The sequence below is a fragment of the Saccopteryx leptura genome, chromosome 2 (genome assembly GCF_036850995.1).
Source record: "Saccopteryx leptura isolate mSacLep1 chromosome 2, mSacLep1_pri_phased_curated, whole genome shotgun sequence".
In the NCBI taxonomy this organism is placed as follows: domain Eukaryota; kingdom Metazoa; phylum Chordata; class Mammalia; order Chiroptera; family Emballonuridae; genus Saccopteryx; species Saccopteryx leptura.
Window position 1 is genome coordinate 7,162,620 of NC_089504.1, and position 12,680 is coordinate 7,175,299.

General features: G+C 40.8%; 1 protein-coding gene across 2 annotated transcripts in view; it reads right to left on the reverse strand.

The window, feature by feature from the left end:
• NUP188 (nucleoporin 188) overlaps positions 1-12,680 on the reverse strand; it is a 63,947-nt gene that overhangs the window by 41,085 nt on the left and 10,182 nt on the right. For both annotated transcript variants that reach the window (XM_066366994.1, XM_066366996.1), the window contains exons 4-9: positions 7,486-7,570; positions 6,877-6,957; positions 6,354-6,398; positions 5,087-5,179; positions 4,838-4,957; positions 443-654 (exon numbers count right to left, since the gene is read on the reverse strand). In XM_066366994.1, coding sequence (XP_066223091.1) covers positions 443-654; positions 4,838-4,957; positions 5,087-5,179; positions 6,354-6,398; positions 6,877-6,957; positions 7,486-7,570 — 636 coding nt within the window. The remainder of the gene's footprint in view (positions 1-442; positions 655-4,837; positions 4,958-5,086; positions 5,180-6,353; positions 6,399-6,876; positions 6,958-7,485; positions 7,571-12,680) is intronic.

Consider the following 12,680-nt stretch of genomic DNA (forward strand, 5'->3'; position numbering starts at 1 on the left):
AACTGTCTCACTCTCAGGCGTGTATCTGTAAACAGAGGGAACAGGCCTCAAAATGTAAACATATCCATTGCCATAAAATTCAAAGTCCATAAACTGATCTCAAAGAGAGAAGAGAATGAATCTGCTTTATTTATCACAGTCTTACATCTGCAGTGCCTGGCCTGCAACAGGTGTTCAAAAACTATTTTGTGGAATGAATGATGAACCTCTTAGATGAAGACAGTAAGTCAAAGAATAGAATGCAATATTTATTTTGAGAGAACATGTCCTGTCAATGCCAGCCTTTACTCCCTATTATAACCTGGGAAATGGTAGCACACCCATCTATTTCCCCACCCAATAAGTGAAAAGTACACTTCCTCTCACCCATTCACAGGACCTTTATAAAATCAATATAATATAACATTGTACAAGTTCTATGACCCAATTGATTCTGACTTACCCAATCCGATCCACAAAAGGATCCATAGTCTCATCCACCAGGTGTCTGTTAGTCTGTCTACTACCAAATCCTTGCTCTTTAAACATCTTGGTTAATACCAATAGATCACTCGGTGCCATCTCAAAGTATGCATAATAAAGGAAAATAATTTCTAACAGCATGGACTGTTCCCGCAGGCATTGGGCAAACCAGCGAGACACCTGGCGCTCAGTCTACACAACCAATGAAGAAAAAATGGGAGAGAAATAAAGTCAGATTTAAAAACATATTTAAATTTTTAAAGTTATTTTTACTGGGTAATAAATGTATAGCTGTCCCCTTCCTGCAGGGGATACATTCCAAGACCCTCAGTGGATACCTGAAACTGCAAATGGGACTGAACATATACTACGTTTTTTCCTATACATACCCACCAATGATAAAGTTTAACTTATAAATCAGGCACAGTAAGAGATTAATAATAACACTGCAATAGAATAATTATAATGATACACCATAATGGAAGTTATATGAATGTGGTATTCTTAAGTAAAGTAAGGGTTACTTGAACACAAGCACTGATACCTTGATGGCTGTCTGAAAACTGAGGTTACTAAGTGAACAACAGGTGAGTAGTGTATACAGTGTGAACACACTAGACAAAGGGAGGACTCATTTTCTGGTGGGACAGAGTGAACAACTCGAGACTCCATATCACACTACTTAGAAAGGTGTGCAATATAAAACTTATGAATCATTTATTTCTGGAATTTTCCATTTAATATTTTTGGATCATGGCTAATCATGGATAAATGAAACGGCATAAAGCAGAACCACAGATAAGGGGAGACTATGGCATAAGAATAGGGTAAAAATAAGTCTCCCTCCCTATAATTCCTATTGCTCATCCAAATCTCTCCCCAGTGGCAACCGCTGTTAAAGGTTTTTGTCTCTCCTTCCAGTAACATGCCATACACTTTCATTCATTAATTCCAGTGTGTCCACCTGTCTGCCTATTTACCCATCCATCCATCCATCCATCATCCATAAATCTCTAAACCAAATAATCTATTACACAAACTATTCTGCACCTTACTTTATTCACTGAAAAATGTATCTTAGAGACTATCTCTTCTAAAGGTGTATTAACAATTTCCTTATTTTTCATTCCTTTTTAGAACTGCATAGTAATCTATCAACCCTTATTATTTTTAATGAATGTTGCATATTACTCCACTACATGGAAATGCCATAATTTATTTTAATCAGCCCACTTGGGTAGGCAGTAATGTTATTACCAACATTTTGCTATTAAAATCAATACTGTATCACTGACAAACTACACAAAAATCAGCAGACACAGATCTAAACATTCTTGACCTGTTATTTATAGACCACCAATTACTGTCAAATACATATTTTTCACATATGTATGGTATATTCATCAAGATACACTCTGTGATAGGTCATACACCATGGGACAGTAAATTTATTTATTTTCTTCTCTTTTCCATGGAACAGTAAATTAAAAAGACTGAAAAAATATAGAATGTGTTCTTTGATCATAATGAAATCAAATTAAAAATCAGTAACAAAAAGATATCCCAGAAAGAGTCTGACCTGTGGTGGCGCAGTGGATAAAGCGTCAACCTGGAAACGCTGAGGTTGCCGGTTCAAAACCCTGGGCTTGGCCCTGGCCGGTTGGCTCAGCGGTAGAGCGTCGGCCGGGTTCGATTCCCGGCCAGGGCACATAGGAGAAGCGCCCATTTGCTTCTCCACGCCCCCCTCCTTCCTCTCTGTCTCTCTCTTCCCCTCCCGCAGCCAAGGCTCCATTGGAGCAAAGATGGCCCGGGCGCTGGGGATGGCTCCTTGGCCTCTGCCTCAGGCGCTAGAGTGGCTCTGGTCGCGGCAGAGCGACCCCCCGGAGGGGCAGAGCATCGCCCCCTGGTGGGCGTGCCGGGTGGATCCCGGTTGGGAGCATGCGGGAGTCTGTCTGACTGTCTCTCCCCGTTTCCAGCTTCAGAAAAATACAAAAACAAAACAAAACAAAAAAAACCCCTGGGCTTGCCTGGTCAAGGCACACATGGGAGTTGATGCTTTCTGCTCCTCCCCCCCCCCCTCCCTTCTCTATAATGGATAAATAAAATCTTTATAAAAAAAAAAAAAAGATATCCCAGAAAGAAATAATATAAGGGTCGCCTGACCAGGCAGTGGCACAGTAGATAAAGTGTTAGTCTGGGACACTAAGGACCCGGGTTCAAAACCCTGAGGTCAACAGTTTGAGCACAGGCTCATCCAGCTTGTGCACGGGTTAACTAGCTTGAGCGAAGGGTCGCCAGCTTGAGCATGGGATCATAGACATGACCCCATGGTTGCTGGATTGAGCCCAAAGGTTGCTGGCTTGAAGCCCAAGGTCACTGGCTTGAGTTTAAGGTTGCTGGCTCAAGCAAGGGGTCACTGACTCAGCTGCAACCTCCTGATCAAGGCACAAATGAGAAAGTAATCAGTGAACAACTAAGGCACCAAAACTATGAGTTGATGCTTCCCATTTCTCTCCCTTCCTGTATGTCTGTCCCTGTGTGTCCCTCTGTCTTTCTGTCTCTCCTGCTTAAAAAAAGAGAGAGAAAAACAAACAAAAAAACTAATATATACAGCAAATTATGAATTCCCTTTCCCATCCCTTGGACAAGTGTGTTGCCATGTGAGTAAATTCACTCTTTTTCCATTTTTTTTTTCTTCTTTTCCAAGTGAGAGGAGGGAAGATAAAAGAGACAGACTCATGCATGTGCCCCAACCAGGATCCACCCGGCAACCCCCGTCTGGGCCCAATACTCTGCCCATCTAGGCCATGCTTGCAACCGAGCCATTTCTAGCTCCTGAAGCAGAGGCTTCATAGAGGCATCTTCACCACCTGGGGCCAATGTGCTCGAATCAATCGAGCCATGGCTGCGGGAGGGAAGAGAAAGAGAGAGAGAGAGAGAGAGAAAGAGGGAGAGAGAGAAAGAGAGAGAAAGGGGAGGGCTGGAAAAGCAGATGGTTGCTTCTGTTGGGTGCCCTGACAGGGAATTGAAGCCAGGACATCCACATGCCAGGCCAATGCTCTACCACTGAGCTAACCAGCCAGGGCCTTCCCTGTTTTTTTCAATTGAGCTTTACATAATGATTTATAAAAGTTTTTTTCTACTTCAAGGATCTTTTCTGACATACGCTTGTCTTTGTTTATAGCACTACTTTTGGTTTTCTGTCTTGCAAAAAGTTTTAATTTGATATTGCTGGGTCTATCATTTTTTCTTTTATGTCTTCTGAGTTTTATTTTGAAAAGTCTTGGGCCTGGCCAGGTAGCTCAGTTGGTTAAAGCATCATCCCAATACGCCAAGGTTGTGGGTTCGATCCCCAGTCAGGACACATATAAGAATCAATCAATGAAGCTTAAGTGGAATAACAAATCGATCTCTCTCTCTCAAATCAATTAAAAATAAGTGGCATCTTTCTATTCAGTTATGATTTCTTTTATACCCTTTACAGCATTTTAAAGTTTTCTTCATTTAGATTGTGGATTATTGTGAAGTTTATTCCTGAGAAATTTACTCTTCTTTGCTACTATAAACGGGCCTCTTCTTCTACTAAATATTTTAAATAGCTATAGTTTGTGTTTCAGTTGATCTGTTTTAATAAACATATTTTCATAACAAAAGATAATATTTGTGTGTATGTGACAGAGACAGAGAGAGATAGAGAGAGAAACAGATAGGGATAGGTAGACAGGAAGGGAGAGAGATAAGAAACGTCAATTCTTTGTTGCGGCACCTCAGCTGTTCATGGATTGCTTTCTCATATGTGCCTTGACCGTGGGGCTACAGCAAACTGAGTGACCCCCTGCTCAAGCCAGCGACCTTGGGTCCAAGCTGGTGAGCCTTGCTCAAACCAAATGAGCCCATGCTCAAGCCAGCAACCTCAGGGTTTCAAACCTGGGTCCTCCATGTCCCAGTCCAACGCTCTATCCACTGTGCCACCACCTAGTCAGGCAGATAATATTATTATTAATCTATAAATACAGACTGGTTTTAAATTTAGGATAAAATAATCATATTAATGTCCCACACTAAAGAAATAATGATAATAAAGAAGATGAAATCTTGGGTTTTGAGTTCCATTAACCACTAAAAGAAAGATTTTGGGTAAGAACAGAAAGTAAATTAACTGGATAGTCAGAGTCAAGGGGAAAGGTCCAGAATTAAGTATCAGTAGTTAAAGTCATGAATGTTTTGATCCATATGTCATGTTTAAATTTTTCTGAAGAATGAAAATCTATAAATGTTTTAAGTTATAAGTGAATAAATACTTTAACTTGGAGCTCTATGACAAAGGGTACTTAATTCTCCAAATAATTATAAGGGGATCCAATAAACCACATACCATGAGGTTTCCGTGTGTCTCCCATGTTGGTGCTTCAGTTTTATAAAGCTCTTCAAACTGCTGTCTGTATTTTGTAACTAACTCCTTCTCCAATTTATCAACACAGTCTGCATATTCAACCTTAAAAACAAATTCAAGACAGGGTAACTTATACCTAGAGTAAAAGTAAATATTCAAGCGAATATGAATACAGATAATATAAAATTATTTTAAAAAGCTACATTTTACAAGAGGACTAAATGGACTTACCCTATAGGGGTGTCTTTCATCTTGGAAATAAGTGAGAAGGTGTAAGACACAACGAAGAATACATGTTCTTTCTTCATAGTAATAATCTGCAATCTGAGAAGAACTCAAAGATTCAAAATCAGTTACTCACCACTTCACAGGACACTCAATTGTAAATTTTAGATAAAGAGATCACTTAAAGATGTGAATGGAAAAGTTCAATTTGTATAATTAATCACAGAAATAGAAATACAGTATTAGGCCAAAAGAAAGCAAAAGACTCTCATGAACTGGGATACAGGTAAAGCCATGTGAAATAAAGGCAATTATTTAAGAATATAAACAAGTTTTTCTAGCAGTTACAGCACTCAAGTAATACACAATAGTATAAACTGACAGTCAAATACATGAAAACAAATATAAAAATACCACTGATACATGTCCTAATTCCTTATAATTAATGTAGTTTTCACTAAATACTAAATAGAAAACAACTTCAGAAGTCACAGTCAAATTCCATTTTTTTAAAACAAATTACAACTTTATTTATTTTTAGATTTTTATTTACTCATTTTAGAGAGAGGGAAAAGAGAGGTAGAAAGAGAGAGAGAGAGAAGGGGGAGGAGCAGGAAGCATCAACTCCCATATGTGCCTTCACCAGGGAAGCCTGGGGTTTCAAACCAGCAACCTCAAGTTTCAGGTAGACGCTCTATCACCTGTGCCACCACAGCTCAGACCCAAATTCCATTTTAAAATGAGATCCCGGCCCTGGCTGGTTAGCTCAGTTGGTTAGAGTGTCATCCCAAGACAACAAGGTTGTGGGTTCGATCCCCAGTCAGGATACGTGTAGGAAAGCAACCAGTGCATGCACAACTAGATGGAACAACAAATGAATGCCTCTTTCTATCTCTCTCTCGCCCATCCTCTGTCTCTCTAAAATCAATCCCAAAAAAGAGAGAGAGAGATCTTAGGTGAGAAGGTTACTTGGGAGATAGGGGTAGAAAAAGAAATATAAACTAATCCTGCTGCATTTAGATCTAGAGAAAAATTATCCATGAACCAACCAGTTCTCACCGCCAATGGCTAAAGAATCTCATTTGGAAAAAGAACTCAGCTGGTTCCAGTGGATAAAAACCTCTTGTTTTACAAATAAGTCAATAAGCTTCTTTAATTAAAGACCTCAATGCTTACCCAGAAAGAGTCAAAAGCCAACAACACTCAGGAGAATAAGGTCAAGAAGCCAGCACCCAATTTTACACCAAGAATGGAGATGGTGACTACTACTGACCTTCAGGATTAAGGCCTGGCTCTGCCTCTCATCTTGTAGTACTACCTGAAGAAAAAGAGAAAAGTCAGAAAGCCATACAATTAGCTAAACTCAATTCACAAAGAAAAAGGTAAACATCTTCACCTCACCCTTCAAGGTTATAATTCACTTCTGCAAACATTTTTTACCTTTTTAAGGAAATCCAAGTCTGTGCTCAAATTCCTGACCCCTCCTCTGGCTTCAATTTCCTCATATATCAAATGAAGAACTCGACAGGCTAGATGTTGTGGCAGGCCCATTTCAGCTCTGACAGCCTGAGACTCTGATGAACCTGTCAGTCTTTGACCTCTCCCTACCTCTAAGTCTGAGGACAGATCTCAGCTTACGCATATGTTTTTAAGGCCTTTAGAAAGTGTTTCCTGAAAGTGGCTTAATATGAGCACCTACCTCTGTTGCAAGGAACTGATATCAAAACCCTAAATTATCTAAAACCAAAAAAGAAAAAGATAAAGGCAAGAGTAGGGAGCTGGCCATAAGCACAAACCTTGATGGATTCCCGAGTCCCTCTGTAATCCTCCTGAAGGTAACACTGGAGTAGCTGCACGCTCTGTTCTGCATCCAGACCCTGAAACACAGAAGTCACACAAGTGAGGGACCAACACCTCAGCTCGAAAACCACACACGGATGCAAAGTATTTTGAAGATTTGTCCTCTGAAATGAACACAGAACTTGAATAAACAAAAATCCTTTTACAGATTTCATAGGACATAGCTATTCTAACCCAAATAAGAAAAAAAGAGGAGCAAGTCAGACACATAATTTACATGAAAAATGTACATGCCAGAAACAACTGTTATCCACCAAGCACATTAATACAGCAGCAGACATAATCTGAGTTTCCAAAATTAAAGGAAACGGCTATGTATTTAAATCTGTCCAGTCAATTTAAAGAATACCACGTGTATGATGAAGAAAACACTATGATATGTAGTAAAATGGGTCAGTCAACTTGATTTGTGGCTCTTACAAGAGTTGCAATGAAACATATTATGCTCAATTTAATCTCCATATCTGAAATAATCTGAATTTTCACTAACAATCACTAACAATAAAATCATGCACATCCATACTCCAGTACTGATTCTTACTCACCAAAAACTTGCTGATTCTTAAACCCAGTTCCTTCAATGGTGAGGCTACATCTTTAGTAGCTTTCACTTTTTCAGCCGAATTTAGACTATAAAAAGAACAATGAATTGAATTAAATATTTTAATTAAAAAAAAAAAAAGAACAATGAATCATTTCCTCATTATCAATGACTTTCTGGGTGGGGGGTAAAATAAAAATACTTAAAAGATATTTTTACTACAGACCATTTTGCCCTTTAGGTGACTACACAAAATACACATACACACACAAAAGTTCATTTCTACAGACTTTTATAACACAGAACTATTTACACTTAGGTAATAAAAATGGTACATATCTGTTACAAATGATAGTTATAACAATATTATTTGAAAAAAGTGTTAATTATTTTTGATCCTTACAACTATCCTCAAAGGTAAATATTACTATCCCCATTTTACAAATGGAATCACCAACACTTAGAAAATAACTTACCAAAAATCCCACAGCTAATAAAAAGGTGAGGTGAAATTTAAAACCAGGTCTGTTAGTAAACATACATCTATTGTCTAGCTCTGTCCACTGAGAAGGCCTAGAAGCTAAGGCAGGACACCTGTTCCCGAGAGCAGAAAGCACACCCACCCACCACCCCCATCTTGGTTTCTAACGTTAGTCTCTAATAAAAGGTACCAGGAATCCTTGGAGAAATGGTTGATCTAGAGGTGAGGTGGTGAAAATACTAAATGAGCCTGGAGCATTATGTAATACTAGATAGTAAAGAAAATACTAAGCAAACAAAAAGAAGGGATGTGTCAAAAGATCATAGAAGGCCCTGGCCGGTTGGCTCAGCGGTAGAGCGTCGGCCTGGCGTGCGGGGGACCCGGGTTCGATTCCCGGCCAGGGCACATAGGAGAAGCGCCCATTTGCTTCTCCACCCCCCCCCTTCTTCCTCTCTGTCTCTCTCTTCCTCTCCCGCAGCGAGGCTCCATTGGAGCAAAGATGGCCCAGGCGCTGGGGATGGCTCCTTGGCCTCTGCCTCAGGCGCTAGAGTGGCTCTGGTCGCGGCAGAGCGATGGCCCGGAGGGGCAGAGCATCGCCCCCTGGTGGGCAGAGCATCGCCCCTGGTGGGCATGCCGGGTGGATCCCGGTCGGGTGCATGCGGGAGTCTGTCTGACTGTCTCTCCCTGTTTCCAGCTTCAGAAAAATACAAAAAAAAAAAAAAAAGATCATAGAAGCCAACCTGAAAAAACTTAATGGACAAAGCTGGAACATGTATAAACAAAGTATAAAATAAATATACACAAGTCCCTAGTGATTTAAAGGAATAAACAAACCAAATAGAACAGAAGGAGAAACTTCACTATAGGAAAAGTCCAAATAATACACATAGATACTACCCTCTTTAGAAGGTCAAGTTAAAAAAAAATAAAAAGAATGTGAAGTTTAACTCCACTATAGCCCTAACTTGAGTAGGCTATATTTAGCAACTCTTTCCAAAAATAAGAGGACAGAAAGGGAAAAAAATGACTTTGCAGAGGAGAAACTTGGCAAATATTCCTTTACCCAAGGCAGCAAGGTTAACATGACCAGTGATTTCATGCGATTCTTTCAGTGTGTATCCTGTTAGTATGTGATAACGGTATTTTACCCCTCTGAATTCTTCCCCCAAACCCCCAACTTCAACCTAATAATAAAACATTAAACAAGTCCAAATTGAGAGCATTCTATAAAATATTTGATCAGTCCTCCTCAAAACTATTCAAGGTCATGAAAATCAAGAAAAGACTAAGATACCATCACAGCTAAGAGCTAAGAAAATATGACAACTAAATGCAATGTGGTACCCTGAACTGGATCCTAGAACAGAAAATTAATCAAGAAATAAAATTTTTGATTAAATTCAAATAAAGCCACCTGGCTGGTGGTAACAGATTGGATGGAGCATCAATCTAGGATGCTGAGGTCTCAGATTCAAAACTCAAGGTCGCCGGTTTGAGCGCGGGCTTCCCCAGCTTGAGCGTGGGCGGGGTGACCGGCTTGAGTGTAGGATCATTAACATGATACTATATGGTCACTGGCTTTAATCCAAGGTCTCCAGCTTGGGCAAGGGGTCAATGGCTAGGCTGGAGCCCCCTGATCAAGGCACGTATAAGAACAACTAAAGTGGGTCCTGGCCGGTTGGCTCAGTGGTAGAACATCGGCCTAGTGTGTGGATGCCCCAGGTTCAACTCCCGGTCAGGGCACACAGAAGTGTCCACTTGCTTCTACATCCCACCCCCTCGCTTCTCTCTCTCTTTCTCTTTCTCCCCTGTCCTGCAGCCATGGCTCGACTGGAGCAAGTTGGCCTCAGGAGCTGAGAGGACAGCTCCATGGCCTCCGCCTCAGTTGCTAAGAAGAGCTTGGTTGCTGAGCAATGGAGCAATGCCCCAGATGGACAGAGCATTGCCCCCTAGTGGCTTGCTGGGTGGATCCCATTTGGGGTGCATGAAGGAGTCTGTCTCTGACTCCTCTGCTCTCACTGAATAAAAAAAAAAAAAAAAAGAACTAAAGTGACCCAGCTATGAGCTGATGCTTCTCATCTCTCTCCCTTCATGTCTCTCTCTTTCTCTCTCTCACCAAAGAAAATAAATTTCAAATAAAGCCTAGAGTTAAAAAAAAAAGTCTGTTAGATTTCAAATCCCATGCTACCACAAAGAAAACTTTTGTCTTTAAAAAAAAGAAACTATTGCCCTAGACTGACTTGTGGTGGCTGGAAGTAGTGGCGCAGTGGATAAAACATCAACCTGGAATGCTGAGGTTGCCAGTTCAAAACCCCAGGCTTGCCTGGGTCAAGGCACATATGAGAAGCAAATACTAGCCTGACCAAGCGGTGGCGCAGTGGGTAAAGCGTCAAACTGGGATGCGGAAGACCCAGGTTCGAGACCCCGAGGTCGCCAGCTTGAGTGCGGGCTCATCTGGTTTGAGCAAAAAGCTCACCAGCTTGAGCCCAAGGTTGCTGGCTCAAGCAAGGGGTTACTCGGTCTGCTGAAGGCCCGCGGTCAAGGCACATATGAGAAAGCAATCAATGAACAACTAAGGTGTTGCAACACGCAATGAAACACTAATGATTGATGCTTCTCATCTCTGCATTCCTGCCTGTCTGTCCCTGTCTATCCCTCTCTCTGACTCTCTCTCTGTCTCTGTAAAAAGAAAAAAAAAAAAAAGAAGCAAATACTACAAGTTGATGCTTCCTGCTCCCTCTACCCTCTCTCTAAATCTAATAAATAAAATCTTAAAAATAAAGAAAAAATAAAGAAAGAAACCCGATGCCCCAAATATCTTTTCTGCAAACTAAAGCATGTTGTTGATGGATTTTTATGGAGACTATCACATTTCACAGAAAATCCACAACACATACACTAATATAAGGTTAAACAATAAGTTCTGAAAGAGGCAACATAGAATGATGGTTAAGAACATAGACACTGGAGTAAGACTGCCAGGTTTGAATCCTGGTTCTACCACTTACTAGCTGTGTGACCTTGGGCAAGTTATTTAACCTCTTTGTGCCTCAGTTTCCCCATCTGTAAAATGGAAACAATAATAAAAGTACCTAAATGTGATAACAAAGTGATTATCTTTTTTTTTAAGTCCATATATTTTAAATACATAGTAAAGTATTTACAGATAAAATAACTATAATGATGTCTGGGAGTTACGTACTTCAAAATGATTATGAAGAAAGGATTAATAGATGAACAAAAAAAAATGAAGTTCTTCACTAACCTATGGGAATGAAGATGGAAGTGAAGATGTAATCAAGTCAACACAAGTTAAGAAGCAGAAGAAAAATGAGGGTGGCTTGGGAACTACAATGCATAACGGAGGGAGATGGGGTCTAGGAATTAAGATAAAAAGAGTCTAGCCCTTCCTACAAGGTGTAGTCTCTTCTTTAATTACGTTATATTTTATTTATTTATTTCCACTGCCCATAGAAAATCTAGACATTCACCCCCCTCCAAATAAAAATTGTTCATTGTTATGTCCCAGCATTTGGTGCTGACAGTGTCTCAAACAATGTGGACTGAAATAAATATTAGAATAATTAACTGAATGTTTAATAAATCCTCATCCCCAGATACCACAGTTATATAATCGGATTCAACAATACTGTATTTCTAGAAGGAATCTCCCTTTCTTTAAAAAGATGAGTTCGGACTGACCAGGCAGTGGCTCAGTGGATAGAGCGTTGGACCAGGATGTGGAAGGACCCAGGTTCGAGACCCCGAGGTCACCAGCTTGAGCGTGGGCTCATCTGGTTTGAGCAAAAAAAAAAAGCTTAACAGCTTGGACCCAGGGTCGCTTTCTCCAGCAAGGGGTTACTCAGTCTGCTGAAGGCCCGCGGTCAAGGCACATATGAGAAAGCAGTCAATGAACAACTAAAGAGTCGCAACGCGCAACGAAAAACTAATGATTGATGCTTCTCATCTCTCCGTTCCTGTCTGTCTATCCCTCTGTCTAACTCTCTCTGTCTCTGTAAAAAAAAAAAAAAAAAAAAAGATGGGTTGGACCCTGGCCAGCTGGCTCAGTGGTAGAGCATCAGCCCAACATGTGGATATCCCGGGTTCGATTCCCGGTCAGGGCATACAGGAGACGCGACCATCTGCTTCTCCACCCCTTTCCTTTCTCTCTCTTCCTCTCTCTTCCCCTCCCACGGCCACGGATGAATTGATTTGAGCACGGCAACCTGGGGAACTGAGGATAGCTCCGTGGAGCCTCTGCCTCAGGTGCAAAAAGATAGCCTGGTTGCAAGCATCAGTCCTAGACAGGGGTCACTGGGTATACCCGGTTGGGGTACATGCAGACGCCTGTCTATCTCCCCTCCTCTCACTTAAAAAAAAAAAAAAAGGACAGGTTTGGCCTGACTAGAGGTGGCACAGTAGATAAAGCATTGACCTGGAATGCTGAGGTCACTGGTTTGAAACCCCAGACTTGTCTGGTCAAGATATAATATATACGAGAAGCAACTACTACAAGTTTAATGTTTCCCAACCCTCCCCCTCTCCTCTCTCTAAAAACCAGTAAATAAAATCTTTAAAAAAAAACAGGTTCGCTTGACCTGTGGTGGTATACAATGGATTGAGCACCAACCTGGAACGCTGAGGTTGCTGGTCTGAAACCCTGGGCTTGCCCAGCAAAGAACATATGACAAGCAACCAATGAACATCTAGAGTGAAGC